The following is a 24,516-nucleotide window of genomic DNA, read 5'->3' as shown; positions in this document are numbered from 1 at the left end:
TTTGTTTTGTTGTAGTTCCTCCTGTATATTTTTGCTTTTGACCTCAGGTCCAAAAAATCATTGCCAAGACCTGTCAACAAGCTTACCCTTATGTTTGTGTCTGCTTTTATGTTTTCAGGTCTTATGTTTAAGTCTTTAATCTGTTTTGAGTTGATTTTTGTGTACGATGTAAGAAAGTGATTTTGTTTCATTCTTTTTTTTTTGCATGTGGCTATCAAGTTTTACCAATCAAGCTTTCCCACTGTTTGAGAAGACTGTCTTTAGGATGACTGGGTGTCTCAGTTGGTAGGGCATCAGCCTTCGGCTCAGGTCATGATCTCAGGGTTCTAGGATTGAGCCCTGCGCTGGGCTCCCTGCTCAGTGGAGAGACTGTTTCTCTTTTTCCCTCTGCTGCTCCCTTTGCTTGTGTGTTTGCACTCTCTCACTCTTTCTCTGTCAAATAAATAAATAAAACATCTTTAAAAAAAAACTTTAAAAAAAGAAGAGACTGTCCTTTCCCTGGTGTATATTCTTGGCTCCTTTGTTGTAAATAAACTGACCACATGTGTGGACTTCTTTCTGGGTTCTTATGCTGTTCCATTGATCTATGTATCTGTTTTTATGCCAATAACATACTGTTTTGACTACTATAACTTTATAGTATAGTTCAAAATCACAAAGTATGATGCCTCTAGCTCTGTTCTTCCTTCTCAAGATCGCTTTGGCTATTCAGGGTCATTTGTAGTTCCACCAAATTTTAGGATTATTTGTTCTATTTCTGTGAAAAATGCCATTGAAATTTTGATAGGGATTGCATTCAATCTGTACATTGCTTTGAATAGTATGGACATTTTAATGGTATTAATTCTTCCGGTCCACAAGTATTTCCACTTATTTGTGTCTTCTTCATTTTCTTTCATCAGGCTCTTGTAGTTGTCAGTGTACAGGTGTTTTACCTCCTTGCCTAATTTATTCCTAGGTATTTTATTCTTTTGATTCTTTTATTCTTTTTGATGCAAGTATAAATAAAATTGTTTTCTTGGTATTTCTTGGTATCTTCTGATATTTCCTTATTGGTATATAGAAATGCAACTGATTCTTGCATATTGATTTTGTATCTTGCAACTTTACTGAATTTATTAGTTCTAACAGTTTTTTATAGGGTTTTGGGGGTTTTCTACATATGATAACATAATATCTACAAATAGAAACAGTTTCATTTCTTCCTTCCCGATTTGGATGTCTTTTATTTCTTCTCGTCAAATGTTCTGCCTGGATTTCCAGTAGTATGTTGAATAGAAGTGGCAAGAGTGGACATCCTTGTCATGTTCTTGATCTTAGAGGAAAAGTTTTCAGCACTTTATTGTTGAATATAATGTTACCTGTGGGCTTGTCGTATATGGCCTAACTTTGTTGAGGTACACTCTTTGTATACCCAGTTTGTTGAGAGTCTTTATCATGACAACCATCTTTGATTCCTAAATACATCTTTGATTTTTCCTTAAGAACAATGACTAATACTAGCTAGTCCTTACTGCATGCGAGACATACAGAGTACTTTACAAAGTCATGTCCATTAACTCATGTTATCTTCATGACAACTCTATGAGATAGGTGTCATTATTATCTGTTTTTCAGGTGGAGAAACCAAGGCACAGAGAAGGAAGGTCCATTTCTAGACACATCTCTGTATTCTTATAGGCCTGGGGCATAGAGAGATCCCTGGTTTGTTAAGTTTCATTTGAGCAGAAGAGTGTAATAATTCTGGAGACAGAATACCTGGGTTTGAATTTCAGCTACCTTGTTTACTAGTTCTCTGAACGTGGGAGAAGTTACTTAGTCTTCCAGTACTTCAGTTTCTTGATCTACAAAATGGGCAAAATACTACCTATATCATAGAATTCTTATATGTGTTAATGAGTTAATATACACAGAGTTTTTACAAAGCTGTAATCATCAAGACAGTTTGGTACTGGCACAAAATCAGACACATAGGTCAATGGAACAGAACAGAAAACCCAGAAATGGACCCTCAATTTTATTTTCAACTAATCTTTGATAAAGCAGAAAATAATATCTAATAGAAAAAAGACAGTCTCTTCAATGAATGGTGTTGGGAAAATTGGACAGCCCCATGCAGTAGAATGAAACTGGACCATTTTTATTACACCATAGACTAAAATAAACTAAAAATGGATGGAAGACCTAAATATGAGACAGAAATCCATCAAAATCTTGAAGGAGAACACAGGCAACAACTTCTTGCTAGACACATTTTCAAAAGCAAGGGAAACAAAGCAAAAATGAACTATTGGGACTTCATCAAGATTAAAAGCTTTTGCATAGCAAAGGAAACAGTTGTCAAAATCAAAACACAACCTACTTAATGGGAGAAGATATTTGCAAATGTCTTATCAGATAAAGGGCCAGTATCCAGAATCTATAAAGAACTTATAAATCTCAATGCAAAAAAAAAAAAAAAAAAAATAATCCAGTCAAGAAATGGGCAGAAGACAGGAACAGACATTTCTCTGGAGAAGACATATAAATGGCCCACAGACACATGAAAAAATGCTCAATATCAGTCGGCATCAGGGAAATATAAATCAAAACCACTGTGTGATACCACCTCACATCAGTCAGAATGGCTGAAATTAACAAGTCAGGAGATGATAGGTGTTGGTGAGGATCCAGAGAAAGGGGAACCCTCTTACATTGCTGGTAGGAATACAAGGTAGTACAGTTACTCTGGAAAACAGTATAGAGGTTCCTCATGAAGTTAAAAATAGAGCTATCCTGGAAAGAGCTCTGTTGTCTGTTGACAGATGGATGAAGAAGATATGGTGTATATATATATACAACAAAATATTATTTAGCTATCAAAAAATGAATATTTACCATTTGCAACGACATGGATGGAACTAGAGGGTATTATGTATGCTAAGCAAAATAAGTCAATCAGAGAAAGAATTATTATATGATTTCACTCATATGTGGAATTTAAGAAACAAAATACAGGATCAAGAGGAAGGGAGGAAAAAATAAAGTAAGACAAAATCAGAAAGAGAAAGAAACCATAAGACATTCTTTACTATAGGAAATAAATTGAGAGTTGCTGGAAGGGAGGTGGGTGAGAGTATGGGGTAACTGGGTGATAGGCATTGAAGAGGGTACTTGGTGTAATGAGCACTGGGTGTTATATGCAACTGATGAGCCACTAAATTTTACCTCTGAAACTAATAATACAGTATATGTTAATTTAATTTAAATAATAATAGTAATATGGGGCGCCTAGGTCTCAGTAGGTTAAGCATCTGTCTTTGGCTCAGGTCATGATCCCAGGGTCAACCTTCCTGCTCAGCGGGGAGCCTGCTTCTCCCTCTCCATCTACCTGCAGCTCCCCCTGCTTGCGCTCTTTCTGTCAAATAAATAAAGAAAATCTTAAAAAATATATATATATATAAACACAGAGCTTTTGGAGCAGTCTCTGCCCATTGTGAGTACTGCATTATTTCCTTTACCATGGTAAGGGTTGGCTCTGTGGAGCTGTTTCCCAGCTCCCACAAGATGACTTGTGTTGATGTCATTTTGAATCTGCTCTCTGGAATGATTAAGGGCTGGGCTGGCAAATAGCTTAATGAGGAAGTGAGATAGATAAAGCCACATTAAAAATGATAGTTATATAATTATGCAACAAATAGTACATATTTATGTATACATAATTATGTAATAAACACCACATATTGATGTATGATATATATACACACAAACACACTTTTTCATTTTTTATTGTGGTAAAGTATACATAAAACTTACCATTTAAAATATGCAGTTCAGTGGCATTAAGTACATTCACATTGTTGTATAGTCAACACAATTGTCCATCTCCAGGTTTTTTTCCTCATCTCCATCATCCAGTATTTATATATAATATAAAGATAAATATATTACAGTATGTAATATAAATATACAGTATTTATAAACAGTAACTCTCCATTTCCTCCCTTCTCCTAGCCCCCAGTAACCATCATTCTACTTCCTGTCTCTATGAATTTGACTGCTCTAAGTGCCTCACATAAGTGGAATCATTAAATATTTTATATTTAGATACATAGATTGAGTACCAAGAACTGTGTACATGAGTTAGAGATTATCCATATGCTACACACCCATTTTTTTTTCCTTTCTTCTTTTTCTTCCTCTTCTACATTATAAAAATAAACCATCTTTCTTTTTTTGTGTGTGAAAAAAAGATCCCTCACATCTGGGGAGGAGACACATAGACTTTGGGGCAGGGAAACTGTGGCAGAGGAGAAACATGAGCCTCACAGAAGAGGAGGAACAGGAAATCATTGACATGAAAGTTATCCCTCTAAAAAGAGTAGTAACTCTCTAGAGTCTTACCTTTTTGAAGTGACTTAGACTGGGAGTCCACTTCTAATCCAGTTGTTGTGACAGGGCAGATGTGACCATACTGATTTGCTTTGGCTACTCTCACCCTACCCCTAGAACAAAGGCTGGGGCCATCTACCCAAATCCCATGACAGGGAAATTGCGGATCCTTCCAGAATGGGAGATTGGTAACCATTAATAAAATTCTTTATGATAGTTCATGGGTTATGAACATGAGAGAGTGTGTATTATACTTCATAGGCCAATTTAGGGGATAAGAGCTTAAAATACCACAAGTCCAACTGGCCCTGTTTTGATTCAAGTGCTGACTTGAGATCCTTCCCTTGGCTATGATGTGACTCTGATAATTGAATGTTGGATCTGGTTTTAAAAGGTCCATGTTGTGGCTCTAGTTCTTAATAACAAATCTGTTCTTGGAACCATTCCATAGCCCCCAAGCTTTAGAGACATCATATATCACCAACACCAAAAGACACACAGTATGTGGACCTTCACTGGTACTCTTAGCCTGGGTCCTGAAAATGGTAGTTGGGGCAAGCCGTGAATTCACTGAAACTCTCTTGACTTATGCTCATGTATAAGACAGGGATGATCACAGCTGTCATACATCATCCCAGGGTGTCAGGCAGACCAACTGAGGCAGTAGCTATCTGGAGGTACATGATGAACTGTGAAAGCACTACACACAGATATGAATTGCTACAACATACAGTTGTTGCTATATTCTCTGGAAGGATATAGATTGCTTTACAGGTTTTGTTTTTACCGAGTGCCCAAATATTTAGTTTTGAATACAGATTTAAAAAAAAAAATGACTTATGGCTCATTTTTTCTGCTGGAGTTGGTTTCTTTCCTCTAAGGTGAGTGAGAGAGAAGTAATTTTTAAAACTTGTCACATTGCAGGCTTCCAAATTAAAAAGCTAAAAAATTATTTTAAAAAGAAATTAAAATAAAAAATGTTAATGTAAGTTTAAAATTATTTAAAAAGCAGCAAATAGTAAAATTTGATCTTTAAAACTCTCCTTTCATGTACAGACAGTAAATAAATCTGACAGAGCTAGGCTAGAAAGTAAACTCAAAATTGACATTTAGTATCGATCACATGGTGATGTGAAAAAAAATCTAATTTTTTATTATCATTTTCATCAATAGAATAGAAAAAGTGAGTTTATCATTCAGATAAACTTGGATGGATATGAGTTTTCCAGATATGGTAAAATGTTTATGTAAAGACTTCCGTGAGCAAATGTATTTGGGGCATATGTAGTGTTTTGTAATGCTGGCTGGGTGTTGCCTTTCTCATAGGCAGAAAGGAGAAGTCAATGGATTTGAGAGCATGAGAGATAGAGGAAGTGTTCATAAGAGCTCAGGGCAGAAGTCAGAGATTCAAGAATTGTATGTGCTCTTCTTGATTTTGAAACTAACTGATCACGTGATTGTGGGTCAGTCTCAATTTCTATAAATGGAAAGATTAGATGATGCTATAAATCCTTACCATATATTGGATGGAGTAATTTGTAAGAAGAATTTTTTGCCATCTTCCCACAGAAGTAAAAGGACAATGACGACCTAACTATTTTAGCTGAGAACACAAAATTCTGTGATTAATATAGGGTATTTTATGTTTTCATAGAGGTTTTCTGCTCAATGCCTCAACTCAATCTGTCCTAGGAAAGTGCCAGGGGTCTGCAGTTGAGTAGGACAGAGAGTCACAGGAGTTCAGGGAAGGGACTTGTCCACAGAAGTGGCAAGAGGCGACTGGAAGGCCAGGGGATGACAAGGTAGGCCTCTGAGCTTAGATTGCTCAGTTGACTTGGTTTTAGTCAGATGACTATTGTGAGTTGAGGGGATGTCTTAGCCAAAGGAATGGCCTGTGCAAAAGCTGGAACTGAACAGTAGGATCAGGGCTGGATGGTAGGGTGAGTGGAGAGTGAATGGTGTGGCTGGGAGATGAGCAAGAGTGGGCTGGCCATGCTGGCCTTTAGGCCACAGGAAGGCATTTGAGCTTTATTCGGAGGGCAGCCCGAGGGAGGGTTCAGGAATGATACAGGGTTTTCTTTCGGATAGAATAGTCACTAAAGAGTTTTAAGTTTAAGTTAATCAGATTTGGAATTTGGAAATCCTTGCTCTGGCTGTAGAGTTAGAAGACAGATGGATGGTAACAGCCCTGGAGCCAGAAATAACTGTTAGGGGGCCATTGTAAAAGTTGATGCTAAAGATGAGGGTGGCCTAAACTAGGATATTTTTCATAAGAATCAGTAGAGAAAAGGTGATTCACTGGTTATTTAGAAATTTGGAATTCTTGCTTATAAGCCATGAACAAAAAGTCAAAAGGCATTTGGTCAACCACGTGGCCATAGCAACCTTCATTGCTTGTTTACTGTGTTAGTATCTATCACCTTGTAACTAATTTTCCCAAACTCAGCAGGTTTAAACAACATACATATTTACCTCTCAGTTTCTGTGGGCTGAGAAGCTGAGTGTAGCTGGCTGTCTCTGATTCAGGGTGTCTCCTGAGATCACAGTTAAGCCACAGGCTATGGCTGTGGTCTCACTGGAAGGCTCTGCTGGGGAAGGATGTGCTTCCAAGCTTGGCAGGCCTCAGTGGCTTGCCACAACCGCCTCTCAATATGGCTTCTGGTTTCTCTCAGGGTGAGCAAACCAAGAGTGAAAAACAGTGCCCAAATGGAAGCATGTTTTTTTTTCAACCTAATCTTAGAAACAGATTTTTTCAGTTCTGCCAAATTCTATTTATCCCCTCACACTAAAGGGGAGGGTATTTACACAAGGGTGTGAATGCCAGGCAGGGATCACTAGGAGGCCATCATAGAGGCTGCTTACTAGTTAGCAATTATACTTTACATTAAAGACATCACTTTAGGGGTGCCTGGGTGGTTTAGTCAGTTAAGTATGTGCCTTTGGCTCAGGTCATGATCCCAGGGTCCTTGCTCAGTGGGAAGCCTGTTTCTCCCTCTCCCTTTGCCCCTCCTACCTTCTTGTTCTTTCTCTCTCTCTCTCTGTCAAATACATAAATAAAATCTTAAAAAGAATTAAGACATCATTTTAGGTTGTCCAACAGTAAAAATTTTAGAAGGTACTACTTTAAAGTGATGCAAAATTCCAAAGAGAAGTAATTATAAAGATGCAAGTCAGTTTTTAATGTCTCATTATTGTTGTTACTAAGAAGCACTAATGATTATCTGATGACAGTGCAAAGCTCTACCTCTCATACTCTTTACAGCCTTTTATCTATGTTTTCTATGTCTTTTCCTGCTACACTGCTTGCCTGATTTATTATCATATGTTATAGTATAAAATCTCAGAACAGATGGTGTCTCAACTGTTATAGCTGTCTGGTAAAATGCAACTAGAAACCACTTTACTCTAGAGAGAATCCTGATACCAAATGGTGAGACGGTCGGTAGAACCTGATGAAAAATTTAAAAAAAAAATTAAAAACTTTTTTGTGCAATTCCATCCTGGGGAAGTGCTTTAAGCTGTGCTTTCCATTTTCTCCAAGAGAAGGGCATGGGACTCTCCTGAGGAATGCTATCTTCTCTAGCCCAGGTGTTCACTTTGTGGATGTAAATCAGTACATACAATGGGGCACAGAGAATCCATGGTGTGGGGCACAGAGAGAAGAACAAATGGCCCAAATGGGCTTCAGTCCCAAAGAGTAGAACTTGAAATACCCTTTACAGCCCACTCTCAGTTTTCTAGGGCTTGTCTTGAGGTTGAACCAGAACAGAGCAAGACAATATAGTTGTGCTGGCTCCTGCGAGGCTGAGCAGACAGGACTCCTGGGATCCACTCTGATCAATGGAGAGAGGGTAGCAAGACCTAAGAAGGGGGCATCAAAGTGCATTATTTTTTGTCAGAGAGTATGCTGTAGAGAGTCTCTTGAGCTGTAAATGCATTTATGTACTTTCATAGTCTTAATAGGCATGGCGTCAATAACCATTCCTCTTTACGGAATATTTGGGTTGTTCTCAATTTTTTCCTTATATACAATGGACATATTCACGTATATGTCTGCCCCCCACACCTCAAGTATTTATTTCCATAGGGCAGATCCTCAGGAGTCCGGTAAGTGACAGAGGGAGTATATTCAGTCTAGACTGAGGGCTGAGGATGAAGAGGCCAGGATGGAGCAAGACCATGTCTTGACGTGAAATGGAAAGGAGGAACGGTGAGGCCAAGCAGAATCCAGGGATAAGCTGTTGGATCCGAGGAACAGAAGATGAGAAACTGTGTATTTGAACTTGAGGTACCTGTGGGAAATTAAATTCTCAAGCTGTAGCCACCAGGTTGGGTAGGCAGTGAACACTAATGGACTCTGAGTCATCTCAGATCCCGTTCCGTTGTTTTTGCAAAAAGCGCTAATGATGAACAGTTATTGAATGAGTGAATTATTTATCGTAACAAACTAGCATGGGATGCTACTACTTTTAAATAGCTTACTGATGAGATAAAATCTGGTATCTAAAGATTTTTTTTTTGCTTTCTTTGTTATTTATTTATTTATTTTATTTTTATAAACATATATATATATTTTTTAATTTTATTTTTAATAAACATATAATATATTTTTTTTCCCCAGGAGTACAGGTCTGTCAATCACCAGGTTTGCACACTTCACAGCACTCACCATAGCACATACCCTCTCCAATGTCCATAACCCCACCACCCTCTCCCAAGCCCCCTCCCCCCATCAACCCTCAGTTTGTTTTGTGAGATTAAGAGTCACTTATGGTTTGTCTCCCTCCAATTCCCATCTTGTTTCATTTACTCTTCTCCTACCTCCTTAACCCCCCATGTTGCATCTCCTCTCCCTCATATCAGGTAGAGCATATGATAGTTGTCTTTCTCCGACTGACTTATTTCGCTAAGCATGATATCCTCTAGTTCCATCCACGTCGTCGCAAATGGCAAGATTTCATTTCTTTTGATGGCTGCATAGTATTCCATTGTGTATATATACCACATCTTCTTTATCCATTCATCTGGTGATGGACATCTAGGTTCTTTCCATAGTTTGGCTATTGTAGACATTGCTGCTATAAACATTGGGGTGCACATGCCCCTTCGGATCACTACGTTTGTATCTTTAGGGTAAATACCCACTAGTGCAATCGCTGGGTCATAGGGTAGTTCTATTTTCAACATTTTGAGGAACCTCCATGCTGTTTTCCAGAGTGGTTGCACCAGTTTGCATTCCCACCAACAGTGTAGGAGGGTTCCCCTTTCTCCGCATCCTCGCCAGCATCTGTCATTTCCTGACTTGTTAATTTTAGCCATTCTGACTGGTGTGAGGTGATATCTCATTGTGGTTTTGATTTGTATTTCCCTGATGCCGAGTGATATGGAGCACTTTTTCACGTGTCTGTTGGCCATCTGGATGTCTTCTTTGCAGAAATGTCTGTTCATGTCTTCTTCCCATTTCTTGATTGGATTCTTTGTTCTTTGGGTGTTGAGTTTGCTAAGTTCTTTATAGATTTTGGACACTAGCCCTTTATCTGATATGTCGTTTCCAAATATCTTCTCCCATTCTGTCAGTTGTCTTTTGGTTTTGTGAACTGTTTCCTTTGCTGTGCAAAAGCTTTGGATCTTGATAAAATCCCAGTAGTTCATTTTTGCCCTTGCTTCCCTTGCCTTTGGCAATGTTCCTAGGAAGATGTTGCTGCGGCTGAGGTCGAAGAGGTTGCTGCCTGTGTTCTCCTCAAGGATTTTGATGGATTCCTTTCTCACATTGAGGTCCTTCATCCATTTTGAGTCTATTTCATGTGTGGTGTAAGGAAATGATCCAATTTCATTTTTCTGCATGAGGCTGTCCAATGTTCCCAACACCATTTATTGAAGAGGCTGTCTTTTTTCCATTGGACATTCTTTCCTGCTTTGTCGAAGATTAGTTGACCATAGAGTTGAGGGTCTATTTCTGGGCTCTCTATTCTGTTCCATTGATCTATGTGTCTGTTTTTGTGCCAGTACCATGCTGTCTTGATGATGACAGCTTTGGAATAGAGCTTGAAGTCCAGAATTGTGATGCCACCAACTTTGGCTTTTCTTTTCAATATTCCTTTGGCTATTCAAGGTCTTTTCTGGTTCCATATAAATTTTAGGATTATTTGTTCCATTTCTTTGAAAAAAATGGATGGTATTTTGATAGGAATTGCATTAAATGTGTAGATTGCTTTAGGTAGCATAGACATTTTCACAATATTTATTCTTCCAATCCAGGAGCATGGAACATTTTTCCATTTCTTTGTGTCTTCCTCAATTTCTTTCATGAGTACTTTATAGTTTTCTGAGTATAGATTCTTAGCCTCTTTGGTTAGGTTTATTCCTAGGTATCTTATAGTTTTGGGTGAAATTGTAAATGGGGTTGACTCCGTAATTTCTGTTTCTTCTGTCTTGTTGTTGGTGTAGAGAAATGCAACTGATTTCTGTGCATTGATTTTATATCCTGACATTTTACTGAATTCCTGTACAAGTTCTAGAAGTTTTGGAGTGGAGTCTTTTGAGTTTTCCACATATAGTATCATATCATCTGTGAAGAGTGATAGTTCGACTTCTTCTTTGCCGATTTGGATGTCTTTAATTTCCTTTTGTTGTCTGATTGCTGAGGCTAGGACTTCTAGTACTATGTTGAATAGCAGTGGTGATAACGGACATCCCTGCCGTGTTCCTGACCTTAGCGGAAAAGCTTTCAGTTTTTCTCCGTTGAGACTGATATTTGCGGTGGGTTTTTCATAGATGGCTTTGATAATATTGAGGTATGTGCCCTCTATCCCTACACTTTGAAGAGTTTTGATCAGGAAGGGATGCTGTACTTTGTCAAATGCTTTTTCAGCATCTATTGAGAGTATCATATGGTTCTTGTTCTTTCTTTTATTAATGTGTTGTATCACATTGATTGATTTGCGGATGTTGAACCAACCTTGCAGCCCTGGAATAAATCCCACTTGATCGTGGTGAATAATCCTTTTAATGTACTGTTGAATCCTATTGGCTAGCATTTTGGTGAGAATTTTTGCATCTGTGTTCATCAAGGATATTGGTCTGTAGTTCTCTTTTTTGATGGGATCCTTGTCTGGTTTTGGGATCAAGGTGATGCTGGCCTCATAAAATGAGTTTGGAAGTTTTCCTCCCATTTCTATTTTTTGGAACAGTTTCAGGAGAATAGGAATTAGTTCTTCTTTAAATGTTTGGTAGAATTCCCCTGGGAAGCCATCGGGCCCTGGGCTTTTGTTTGTTTGGAGATTTTTGATGACTGTTTCAATCTCCTTACTGGTTATGGGTCTGATCAGGATTTCTATTTCTTCCTGGTTCAGTTGTGGTAGTTTATATGTCTCTAGGAATGCATCCATTTCTTCCAGATTGTCAAATTTGTTGGCGTAGAGTTGCTCATAGTATGTTCTTATAATTGTCTGTATTTCTTTGGTGTTAGTTGTGATCTCTCCTCTTTCATTCATGATTTTATTTATTTGGGTCCTTTCTCTTTTCTTTTTGATAAGTCTGGCCAGGGGTTTATCAATCTTATTAATTCTTTCAAAGAACCAGCTCCTAGTTTCGTTGATTTGTTCTATTGTTTTTTTGGTTTCTATTTCATTGATTTCTGCTCTGATCTTTATGATTTCTCTTCTTCTGCTGGGTTTAGGTTTTCTTTCTTGTTCTTTCTCCAGCTCCTTGAGGTGTAGGGTTAGGTTGTGTACCTGAGACCTTTCTTGTTTCTTGAGAAAGGCTTGTACCGCTATAGATTTTCCTCTCAGGACTGCCTTTGTTGTGTCCCACAGATTTTGAACCGTTGTGTTTTCATTATCATTTGTTTCCATGAATTTTTTCAATTCTTCTTTAATTTCCTGGTTGACCCATTCATTCTTTTGAAGGATGCTGTTTAGTCTCCATGTATTTGGGTTCTTTCCAAATTTCCTCTTGTGATTGAGTTCTAGCTTCAGAGCATTGTGGTCTGAAAATATTCAGGGAATGATCCCAATCTTTTGATACCGGTTGAGACCTGATTTAGGACCCAGGATGTGATCTATTCTGGAGAATGCTCCATGTGCACTAGAGAAGAATGTGTATTCTGTTGCTTTGGGATGAAATGTTCTGAATATACCTGTGATGTCCATCTGGTCCAGTGTGTCATTTAAGGCCATAATTTCCTTGTTGATCTTTTGCTTGGATGATCTGTCCATTTCAGTGAGGGGAGTGTTAAAGTCCCCTACTATTATTGTATGATTGTTGATGTGTTTCGTTGATTTTGTTATTAATTGGTTTATATAGTTGGCTGCTCCCACGTTAGGGGCATAGATATTTACAATTGTTAGACCTTCTTGTTGGACAGATCCTTTGAGTATGATATAGTGTCCTTCCTCATCTCTTATTATAGTCTTTGGCTTAAAATCTAATTGATCTGATATAAGGATTGCCACTCCTGCTTTCTTCTGATGTCCATTAGCATGGTAAATTCTTTTCCACCCCCTCACTTTAAATCTGGAGGTGTCTTCGGGTTTAAAATGAGTTTCTTGTAGGCAACCTATAGATGGGTTTTGGTTTTTTTTTATCCATTCTGATACCCTGTGTCTTTTGATTGGGGCATTTAGCCCATTAACATTCAGGGAAACTGTTGAGAGATATGAATTTAGTGCCATTGTATTGCCTGTAAGATGACTGTTACTGTATATTGACTCTGTTCCTTTCTGATCTACTACTTTTAGGCTCTCTCTTAGCTTAGAGGACCCCTTTCAATATTTCCTGTAGAGCTGGTTTGGTGTTTGCAAATTCTTTCAGTTTTTGTTTGTCCTCGAAGCTTTTAATCTCTCCTTCTATTTTCAATGATAGCCTAGCTGGATATAGTATTCTTGGCTGCATGTTTTTCTCGTTTAGTGCTCTGAATATATCATGCCAGCTCTTTCTGGCCTGCCAGGTCTCTGTGGATAAGTCTGCTGCCAATCTAATATTTTTACCATTGTATGTTACAGACTTCTTTTCTCGGGCTGCTTTCAGGATTTTCTCTTTGTCACTAAGACTTGTAAATTTTATTATTAGGTGACGGGGTGTGGACCTATTCTTATTGATATTGGGGGGGGGTTCTCTGCACCTCCTGGATTTTGATGCTTGTTCTCTTTGCCATATTGGGGAAATTCTCTCCAATAATTTTCTCCAATATTCCTTCTGCTTCCCTCTCCCTTTCTTCTTCTTCTGGAATCCCAGTTATTCTAATGTTGTTTCATCTTATGGTGTCACTTATCTCTCGAATTCTCCCCTCGTGGTCCAGTAGCTGTTTGTCTTTCTTTTGCTCAGCTTCTTTATTCTCTGTCATTTGGTCTTCTATATCGCCAATTCTTTCTTCTGTCTCATTTATCCTAGCAGTGAGAACCTCCATTTTTGATTGCACCTCATTAATAGCTTTTTTGATTTCAACTTGGTTAGATTTTAGTTCTTTTATTTCTCCAGAAAGGGCTTTTATATCTCCCGAGAGTGTTTCTCTAATATCTTCCATGCCTTTTTCGAGCCTGGCTAGAACCTTGAGAATCGTCATTCTGACTCTAGATCTGACATATTACCAATGTCTGTATTGATTAGGTCCCTAGCCTTTGGTACTGCCTCTTGTTCTTTTTTTTTTTTTTGTGGTGAATTTTTCCGCCTTGTCATTTTGTCCAGATAAGAGTATATGAAGAAGCAAATAAAATACTAAAAGGGTGGCAAAGACCCCAGGAAAATATGCTTTAACCCAATCAGAAGAGATCCCAAATAATGAGGGGGGAAAAAGGGGATAAAAAGAGGTTCAGAAAGAAAAACAAAAAGAGAGAGAGAGAAACAATTAAAAAAAGAAAACGAATAAAAAAATATAAAAAAGAAAAAAATATATAATTTGATAAACTAGTTAAAAATGTTAAAAAAGAAAAGGGTAAAAGTTAAAAAAAATTTGGCAGAATAAGAGAAAAAAAATTGAGAAAGAAAAAAAAATTAAATTAACTGCAAGGCTAAAGAATCATGGGGAGAAAGCCATGAGCTCTGTGCTTTGCTTTTTCCTACTGTGGAATTCCGCCACTCTCCTTGGTATTGAAACTGCACTCCTTGGTAGGTGAACTTGGTCCTGGCTGGATTTCTTGTTGATCTTCTGGGGGAGGGGCCTGTTGTAGTGATTCTCAAGTGTCTTTGCCCCAGGAGGAATTGCACCACCCTTACTAGGGGCCGGGCTGAGTAATCAGCTTGGGTTTGCTTTCGGGAGCTTTTGTTCCCTGAGCGCTTTCCGTAGAGTTTTGGAGGACGGGAATAAAGATGGCGGCCTCCCAGTCTCCGGCCCAGAGGAGCCGAGAGCCCGGGGCCCCACTCCTCAGTGCGCCCTCAGAGAACAGCGCCCAATTTCTCCCACCACCCTGGCCTCCGGCCTGCTCCGAGCTGACCGAGCCTGCGACCGGTTCAAGGTAACCCCAAGCTGAGAGCTCACTCCTTGGCTCTGTCTCTGTAGCTGGCTTCCCCGTTGTAAGCTCTGCGACACTCAGACACCCCCGATCCTTCTGTGAACCTGCAGGACCTGAGACCACGCTGACCCCGTGTGGGCTTCACCCCGGTTTAGCCTCTGGAGCGATGTCCCTCAACTGAACAGACTTTTAAAAGTCCTGATTTTGTGCTCCGTTGCTCCGTGCTTGCCGGGAGCCGGCCCCTCCCCCCGCAGTCTATCTTCCCGTCACTTTGAATTCACTTCTCCACCATTCCCACCTTTCTGACAGTGGTTGATTTTCTGTTTCTAGAATTGCTGTTCTTCTTCTCTTCGATCTCCCATTGGATCTGTAGGTGTTTGCAGTCTTTAGATAAGCTATCTAGCTGATCTCCTGCTACTTGAAGTAGTCTCAGCCTGCTACTTCTCCGCCATCTTGACTCCTTCCCTTTTTTTTTTTTTTTTAAGATTTTATTTATTTATTTGACAGACAGAGATCACAAGTAGGCAGAGAGGCAGGCAGAGAGAGAGGAAGGGAAGCAGGCTCCCGGCTGAGCAGAGAGTCCGATGCGAGGCTCCATCCCAGGACCCTGGGATCATGACCTGAGCTGAAGGCTGCGGCTTTAACCCAGTGAGCCACCCAGGCGCCCCTCTAAAGGTTGTTTTACCTGGGATTGTGAGTTCCCAACATTTAGCAGTGCCTAGCATACTTATTTGTTTAACAGATGATTATTAGGGAGATGTACATTTCTTGTGTTTGCATACAATTTGCATTTCCTCATGTACATTCATGTTTAGTTGCTTTTTTTCTACTATTTAATAGAAAGGTAATTTAAAGAAAATGGATTTGAATAAAGGGAGCATATGTCTTAAAACTTAAGAGTAAAATGCTTCTGTCTCTTGCCATGGTGCAAGGTGAGAAGGGATTCCCCAAAATGCAAATTCCCGAGTTCTCGTGGAGCCCAAGCTCTTCATCAGCTCCTGGAGAGAGGCTGTCAGGCCTAAAAGAATTAAAGCAAATTCATCCAAGATCCATAGCTAGTCTAGGCTCAGAGGCAAGTCACTGTAACAGTTACAACAAAAACCTTCAGTATATAGGTTCATTATGTTTAATCTCAGTTATATTTTTGCTAATTATTTAAAGGATTAAAATCATGATTATACTTCATCTGGGACAATTAAACTATCATAACCTTAATGTAGGACTTCCTAAGCTCTTATTTGAAATACTGTAGAAGAATCTTCATATTCCTAGTTGGAAGGAGGAAGACCTGTGCACTATTTCATCCTATGTAATAAAATGCAAAATTGGTCATTTCTCTTTCCAGCTTCAATTACTATGTCTCCCTGTCAGCTGAGGATGAAATCTGAATTCCTAAGCATTTGAGATTTAATTACTAGATACCAAAGCCTCAAAATGAAAGTGTTTTTTTTTTTATTCTCTAGAAATCTAGATCCACACTATCTGAATGGAAGCCATTGGCAACTGGCCCCACAGAGGTGCTGAACACAAGAAGTATAGCTGGTACTAGTGAGTTGTACTGTAAATTTAAAATATGTACTGGGTACTGGAAACTTAGTGAGAAAGAAAAATATCTCATTCATAAGGGTTTATGTCATTTACATGTTGAAATGATAATATTTTCAATATAGTTAAATATATTATTAAATTAATTTCACCTGTTTATATCTACCTTTAAATGTAGTCACTAGAAAATTTAAAATTACTTTTGTGGCTCATATACTTCTATTGGATAGTGCTGAACTGGATGGTCCCCATTAATACTCTTCACTATCTCCACAGGGCATCTTACTTAATTACAGAATGCCTTCTCCATTCAAAGCTGGAGAACAAACCCACTTTTCTCTTGCAGAAAGGAAAGTTTTATCTTATAGAGTCTCCAGGAACTGAGCATCTCTTAGGGAAAGTAAGGAACTGCCCAGGGGCCTGACACTAACTTGCCTCTCTCCTGTGAGCTCTACCTCCTAAACCTTTCTCAGATTTGCCTCTGCCTTAGTCCTCCCAGCCACACACACATCATTGATGTGGGTGAGCTTCCTCCCTTGACTCTGGCTGCCTCAGGCTAGTTCCTTAGTCCGAGACCTCTATCTCGAAGGGAGTTTCTCATCCAGGAGTCTGTGGCTCCCACAGGGATCAGGGTTAGAATTCAGGCCCTCTGTGATGCTGTGTGGCAAATATAGAAATAAGCTCCTAGCAGTACCTGAGCTCTGCCACCAAGACATTTGACATGTTTTAATGTAATATTTTAGTTGTTGCAGCTTTCTTGAAATAGCCATTTACAGGTCTCACTACTTGGAAACTGCAGCAGCTGGTAGACCCTCCCTCAGATTTTATTTGATGTGTTAAGAAAAAGCTACACTGTGTTCAGGATGCAGCAGGTACTCCTTAGCACAGCATAAAGCAGCATGCTTACTCTTCAGCAACTCCGCCATGGGCTTGACATTTACTGATGCCTAAATAGACTCTGCTTCTGCCTTTGTGCCTTCTAAATGCTGTTTCCATCCTTGGAGTCTTGTCCTGATTTACCTGTGATAACTTACCAAGCTGTTCAAAGGGCAGCCTTTTCTTGGTACACAGGGCACCATGTCAAAATTCTCACCTCCTTGAGGGGACAGTGTGGGTTGTTATCATTCGCCATCCATCCCACTGTTCCTAAGCGTGGTATACAGCATTGCTTTCGGTAGTAAATGGATGAACATTTTTAAATCTTAGTATACAAATATTAAAAGGAAGAGTGATATTTCATTTATGGCAGTATTTGAAATTTTTTTTCATATAAAGTTTAAGAAAATTAGCTGAGGCGAAAAAAACGAACCCTACACATTGACACAGACATGGTGATGTTACAGTGGTAGCAGAAAACTACCTGAAGTCTTCGCGGCCCTGGCCGGGCTCAAGTCTTGCTTCTGTCTGGTTAGGCTGTGATCTGGGTGGATGAGGGCTTCGGAGCATTTCTTGTTTCATCTTAGACCATCTGCTATTGTCTCCAGAATTTGCTCAGATCTACTCCTGAGTAGTAGCTTGAGATAAGACATTAATTAACATCTGGAAAATGAGTGAACTATACACATACAAGCAAAAATTTTTTAAAAAAGATTTTATTTAATTGATGGAGAGAGAGAGAGAGAGAGCTCAAGCGGGGGGCAGGGGGGTATGCAGGTAGAGACAGAAGCGGCTCCCCGCTGATCAAGGAGTCTGATGTGAGGCTTGATCCCAGGACCCTGGAATCATGAGTTGAGCTGAAGGCAGAGAGTTAACCAACTGAGCCACCCAGGCAGCCCACACACAAAAATTTTTTATGCCAGTTTTTTAATCTTTTTATGACAAAAATTATTAAAAAAGTGAAATAATCAAGCAGATATCATAAGATAATGTACTAACTGTGTATCAATAAACCAAAATCTAAGTGAATGGATATTTTCTAGGAAATTATTAAACAAAAAATTATGAAAGAATTAAGCTGAAAAGAGTATTTGAAAAAATTCTACATTAAAAATATCTTTCTTTGGCGCCTGGGTGGCTCAGTGGGTTAAAGCCTCTGCCTTCGGCTCAGGTCATGATCTCAGGGTTCTGGGATCGAGCCCTGCATCGGGCTCTTTGCTCAGCAGGGAGCCTGCTTCCTCCTCTCTCTCTGCCTACTTGTCATTTCTGTCTGTCAAATAAATAAAATCTTTAAAAAAATATATATATCTTTCTTGAAAAAGTATCAGGCCCAGTTTTCCTGGAGTTCTAACCAAGGGTTCAATGAGCCAATAATGCTAGTATTATTTAGGATTCAGAAAAAAATGGAAGCATTTCCAAAGTATTCTGCCAGAATAGTCTAACTCTGATACCAAACCAGGTAAAGCACACAAAAACCAAACATAAATAGAGTAAACCTGCCAAGTGAAATCCAATAGTGGACTAAAATAATACATTATAATAAAGTAGGATTTAATGATAAATTCCCATATGGTTGAATAATTTGAAAAATTTTTTTAAAAGATTTTTATTTATTGATTGATTTATTTAACAGACAGAGATCACAAGTAGGCAGAGAGGCAGGCAGAGAGAGAGGAAGGGAAGCAGGCTCCCTGCTAAGCAGAGAGCCTGATGCAGGGCTCGATCCCAGAATCCTGGGATCATGACCTGAGCCAAAGGCAGAGGCTTTAATCCACTGAGCCACCTAGGCACCCCAAATAATTTGAAATTTTAAAAGTAATTTAGTACTTTATTAAATAAGGACAAAAAAACCTCTAGGATAAAGTACATCTCTAATTTTAAAGGCAAGCTCTAATATTTAATAGAAATGCTTCTAACTTATCATTGCAAAATAAAAAGCAAGGAATAAGTGCCATTAGCATAACATTCCTGGCAGCTCTAACCAATATAATAGGAAAAGAATAAGAATTAAAAGTCACACATACTGGCAAAGAGAAAAACTCTTACATGGATGTCATGACTACCCATTTAGAAAAACTAAGTGAATCAGTTAATAATAGGACTATTAAAAAGAGTTCAGTGAGGTGACTGGATGTAAGAAAGTAAAAGCATTCTTACATGCAAACAATAGCCCCCTGGGGAAAGTAACAACAAAAAGATTCGCATTCAAAATCAAACAGTAAGGGGTGTCTGGGTGGCTCAGTGGGTTAAAGCCTCTGCCTTCAGCTCAGGTCATGATCCCAGCGTCCTGGGATCAAGTCCCACTTCGGCCTCTCAGCTTAGCAGGGAGCCTGCTTCCTCCTCCCTCTCTGCCTGCCTCTCTGCTTACTTGTGATCTCTGTCAAATAAATAAAATCTTAAAAAAAAAAAAAATCAAGTAGTAAGTGTGAAATACCAAGCAATAGACTTGACAAAAATATGCAAGATTTATACAACTAAAATGAAGGCTTTACAGAAAGACACAGAATATCAGAAAGGGACATACATTTTAAGTCTTTGGATAGAAAGATTCAATACTGTGATGACTTCATTCTTCCTCAAGTGAAAATTTAAAATCCTAAAGATTTTAAATACAGAACTAACAAATTCAAGCTCATCTGAAAAAGTAAAAAATGCTCAGGAAGAGCCAAGAAATATCTGAGACTAATGATGGGGTATTTGCAACTATTAACATGTACAATGAAAACTACAGTATTCAAAACATACGGCACAGAAATAGACAAATGATTGATGGAAAAAAAGAATTCCAGACACAGAATTACACACACACATACACACATAGAGGTTAGATTTCAAATTAATGGAGAAAATTTAGTTCATTTACTAGAAAATGGTAAAAAAATTAGATGTCTAAAAACACATGAACTTGAGTAATAAATATATACTAAAGACTGTTCATTCCTCACGAGTAACCAGGACATGCCAATTAAGATAACCTTATTGTTTGTAGAAATGAAAACTTGCCATGTTTTTGAGTCTGAGGAAAAGCAGCCCCTTTCAATGCACAGTTGGTGAGAATATAGTTTTCTAGGACAACTTGACCAAATATAAAAATAAGCATAACTTTTAACCTTAAAATTTCACTTCTAGAATCCTACCCTATTTAGAAATATACCTGGCAGTACCCTTTGCAGTTGCAAAAACTGGGAATCAATTTCAAAGTTCATAGTAGCGTAATGGTTAAAGAAACTCTCAGATCGGAACTATGTGATGATTAAAAATGGTAAGTGCAAATGTATATGTGTTTATGTGGAAAATTTGTAAGGCATATTAAATGACAAAGGCAGGTGTCAAAATAATATAACCATCCCACCACACTGTGTGTGTGCAAGCATTTATTAGATAGGGAAATGTCTTGAAGCACACATATCGAGGTGCTGACGATGGTTGCCTTTGGGAAGTGGAATGGAAATGTGGGAGGGAAGGTGGAGAGGAAGTGCTCCAGACAGAAGGTGAGGGTAGGGGGTGTCACTATCAGAGTTTTTAACTTTGTGTTGAAATTGACAATACTCATGCTTTACAAATATGTCTTTTAAGAATTTTTGAAATTTAACAAAAGAAAAAAGAGAGCTGGATTAGAGTAAGAGCTACTAGCTTCCTCACTTTTCTTATCTGAAGCAGCTCCAGCAGCTTCACTTTTAAAGTGAAAGTTTAAATTGTAAAGTTTCAAGAGACAGAAGTTAGCATTGCTTCTCCATTCTCCAACGAAGTTGTTTTTATTTAAGTTATTCTTTCTAGTACTTACTGAAATTTCCCCCAATTTATTTCAATTCCCCCAGCTTCATCCCAGGCCAAATTATGTTTTAGTATTTAACATGCTCGCATATAAAATATAAAGCTCCCAGATCCCTGATAGCCAGAGTCCTATGTCCCTGTCTTTTTACCTACTTGTAAAATTAACTGAACGCACTTTTTCAGATGAATAATTAGGCAACACACATTCTTCCTTTCATTGCCATTTTAATAGAAAAAGAATATAAATCCCATGTTACAAAATATATTTCATATTGTTTTTGTAATGGAAATTAAAAAAAACCACTAACTTTATAAAATAACAGGATGCTAAAAAGCAAATTCCAGATGGAACAAAGACACAAAAAAAGTAAAATTCTAGAAAAAAGCTTAGACAAATGTATTTGTATTCTGGGAATGGAAAAGATCTTTCAAAAAACCATAAACCCAGACTGATTGGTAAGTCTGACTATATAAAAGTCTGACTACATAAAAAATTATGTATGGCAAATAAAAAAAAGTCATAAAACAAGCAAAAGCCAATAACAAACTGGAAAAACATATTTGCAACACCTACTGAAGACAAAGGGCTCTTTAATTTATGAAGAATTCATGCGTCTTAATAAAAACATAATAATCCAAAAGAAAAATAAATGATAGGAACAGTCAGTTTAAAAGGGGAAAACTATTATAAGACCAAAATATATGAAAAAAAGCTCAAATCTCATTCATAATTAAGGAATACATACAAACAATAAGATACCATTTTTCTCACATATAAGATAATAAAATTAAAATGCCTGATGCCCACAATAGTTGAGAGTTGTAAAAAATTGAAAACAGCCCAAGTGTCCATCAGCAGGGGACTGGTTAAATTAACTACAGTGTATTCCATCTTCCATGAGAAGGTATGAGGTAGATCTCTATGTATATAAGGACATGGAAAGGTCTTCAAGATATATTCGTAAAACAGTATCATATTTTTAAAAAAGTACATAGTTTAAAAAAAAAGACCAAGTTAAAAAAAAAAGGAAGGAGTATTGAATAGTGTATCAACAAGAGGGGAAAAAAGTATATTAAAGTATACTGCAATTCCTTTTCTGTCTTCCAAAGGAATTATAAAATACTGCTGGCTATAGTTATCTTTAGATAAATGAATAAAGGGTAGGGCCAAGGGGTGGGAGAGTTTTATTTTTTATTTTGTACCCTTCTGTACTGTTTCTGCTTCTACCCTTAAGGGTTTAACATTATTTTAGCAGGGATCAAATGGGCAGATAGACTATGGCTCGTTCATTGTTTTCTAATATCTCTATGTTAGAAAAAAAAGTTATGTTTTTTACACATACTTACAAAGATGTTAAACCAAAACACATGCAATTATGAAAAAAAAAAAAAACAAAAAAAAAAACAACCCAGACACATACACATACATATATATACACACTTCTGACAGTAAGCACAGGGAAAACCCACCTTTTCCATTTCAGATACTTACTATCCTAATGTATAATGTACAGAGTTAAAATTATCCAAAAAAGTCAAAGTACTTCATTAATATTCCTTAATCTACTGTAAGTTTCCACTTCATATGGTGATATAAGATCATGGGTACAAAATATTAGTGAATACAGAAAGAAATCCCAAGGGTCTCATCTGAATAATGTTCTGACCACACATGAACTTTCTGTTCTTGTACCCCCTCACAGTTACGATTCAGAGGCTGATCTTCGAATCAGGTCCCCAAAATAAGCAGTGATTGTCTTCAACTTATTGTTAAGAAAGTTTTGTTCTATTTCCACTTGCCCTCCAGGCCCAGCTAAGGATGCCACCTAAAAAAAGGAATGGAAGAAAGTCACACATAACATAACCACAATTGCAAAATAAGTATTTTATTTATATGCTTTATCAAATAACAGGACCCTGGCCTTTCATTTAAGTTTTTCAAGTAATGAGGCATCTCAAATGTTCACTGTTACTTTCTAGGCAAGCATCAATGCAATATTTGGTGGCAGAAATAACTTGTTTCAAGCACTTTGATAATATGGGTAAGGCCATCGTGCTGTTATTTGTGCAGGACCTAAGCTCTCCAATGCCAGAAGCTAAAGAACTCAGAGGAAAAGAAAATGAATATAGCCTTCCCAAATATCAGTTTTATTTATTAAGATAGAAACTTAAATAATAACTCTCTTCTCTGAAAACTTTTGTCCTCTTCACCTTACCATCTTACTCATTCAATAATATTATTTACTGAGTACCTGCGGCAGTACAGGTACATCAAAGAGCAAGACAGACATGAGCCCTTGATCTTGTACTTTTTCCTTCTCTAATTGGTGTCTTGTGTTGCTGTCCCAACCAGAACCACTTCCTCCATCTGCTGCTCCTGTGTATTTTTCAGTCCCCCTACTTTTTGAGGTGTACTAGAATACAGTGACCAAACTATTCTTTTCTTTTTTTTTTTTTTTAAAGATTTATTTATTTGTTTTGGAGAAAGAGGGAGAGAGGAGGGGAGGGGCAGACAGCTTAGCAGAGAGCCCAACGCAGGGCTCGATCACTTGACCCTGAGATCATGACCTGAGCAGAATCAGAAGCTTAACCAACTGCACCACCCACGCACCCCAACCAACCTTTTGATTAGGAAGCTAAAAGCATCACCTCCTTTCCACCTTCACAGAGTTAACATCAAAAGGATGCTTCAAGGGTCCTGGGTGGCTTAGTTGGTTAACCATCTATCTGCCTTCAGCTCAGATCATGATCCCAAGGTCCTGGGATCCAGTCCCACATCAGGCAGGCTCCTTGTTTAAGGAGCCTTAAACAAGGCTCTGCCTGCCGCTCCCCCTGCTTGTGTGCTCTTTGTGTCAAACAAATAAATAAATAAAACCTTTAAAAAAAAAAAGACACTTCAAACTAGCAATGCTTTAAGTTCTTATGCAGAAAAAGTTTTGTTTTTGTCCAACAGTTTTCATGCAGTCTCAGGTCTATTAACTAGGATTATACAACCAGAGATGAGCTTCATCATGGTAGCAGTGAGAACGGTTATGGAGAAGGGCATTGCATCAGGAAAGCCCCGTGAGTCTGATAACCAAAGACACATAGTGATGGAAAAGGGATACCCAAAATGTCAGAGGTAGGTTCCAACAAAGGGAGACATGTAGTTTCTTTTTTCTTTTTGAGAGAGAGAGCGAGCTAGCAGGAGCTCAGGGGAGGGGGAAAAGGAAAAAAAGAATCTTAAACAGGCTCCATAGGGCTAGATCTCATGACCTTGAGATGAAATCAAGAGTAGGATGCTTTACCAACTGAGCCACCCAGGAGGCCAAGACATAGTTTCTGTAATTCATCCTGTGATCATAATTGGCAAAACTGTGTATTTTACAAAGAGATGTGCTGTTGATTTAATTTTAGAGGTTGAGTGATCTAATCTCAGTGGTATTACACATGCTACACCAGCATCTGGCTGAAGGGAAGAGTTACTGTGCATCACCAATGAGTATGTATTTTAAAGCATTTC

General features: G+C 38.2%; 1 protein-coding gene across 4 annotated transcripts in view; it reads right to left on the bottom strand.

The window, feature by feature from the left end:
• Nucleotides 1-22,594: 22,594 nt before the first annotated feature.
• TGS1 (trimethylguanosine synthase 1) overlaps nt 22,595-24,516 on the bottom strand; it is a 38,509-nt gene continuing 36,587 nt past the window's right edge. For all 4 annotated transcript variants that reach the window (XM_032882566.1, XM_032882572.1, XM_032882567.1 and 1 more), the window contains one exon: nt 22,595-22,840. In XM_032882566.1, coding sequence (XP_032738457.1) covers nt 22,718-22,840 — 123 coding nt within the window. In that variant the 3' untranslated portion in view covers nt 22,595-22,717. The remainder of the gene's footprint in view (nt 22,841-24,516) is intronic.

This window comes from Lontra canadensis, unplaced genomic scaffold (genome assembly GCF_010015895.1).
Source record: "Lontra canadensis isolate GAN:19392208 unplaced genomic scaffold, GSC_riverotter_1.0 scaffold83, whole genome shotgun sequence".
In the NCBI taxonomy this organism is placed as follows: Eukaryota; Metazoa; Chordata; class Mammalia; order Carnivora; family Mustelidae; genus Lontra; species Lontra canadensis.
Note: the sequence above shows the minus strand (reverse complement) of the source record. Positions and strands in the feature narration are given on the sequence as shown.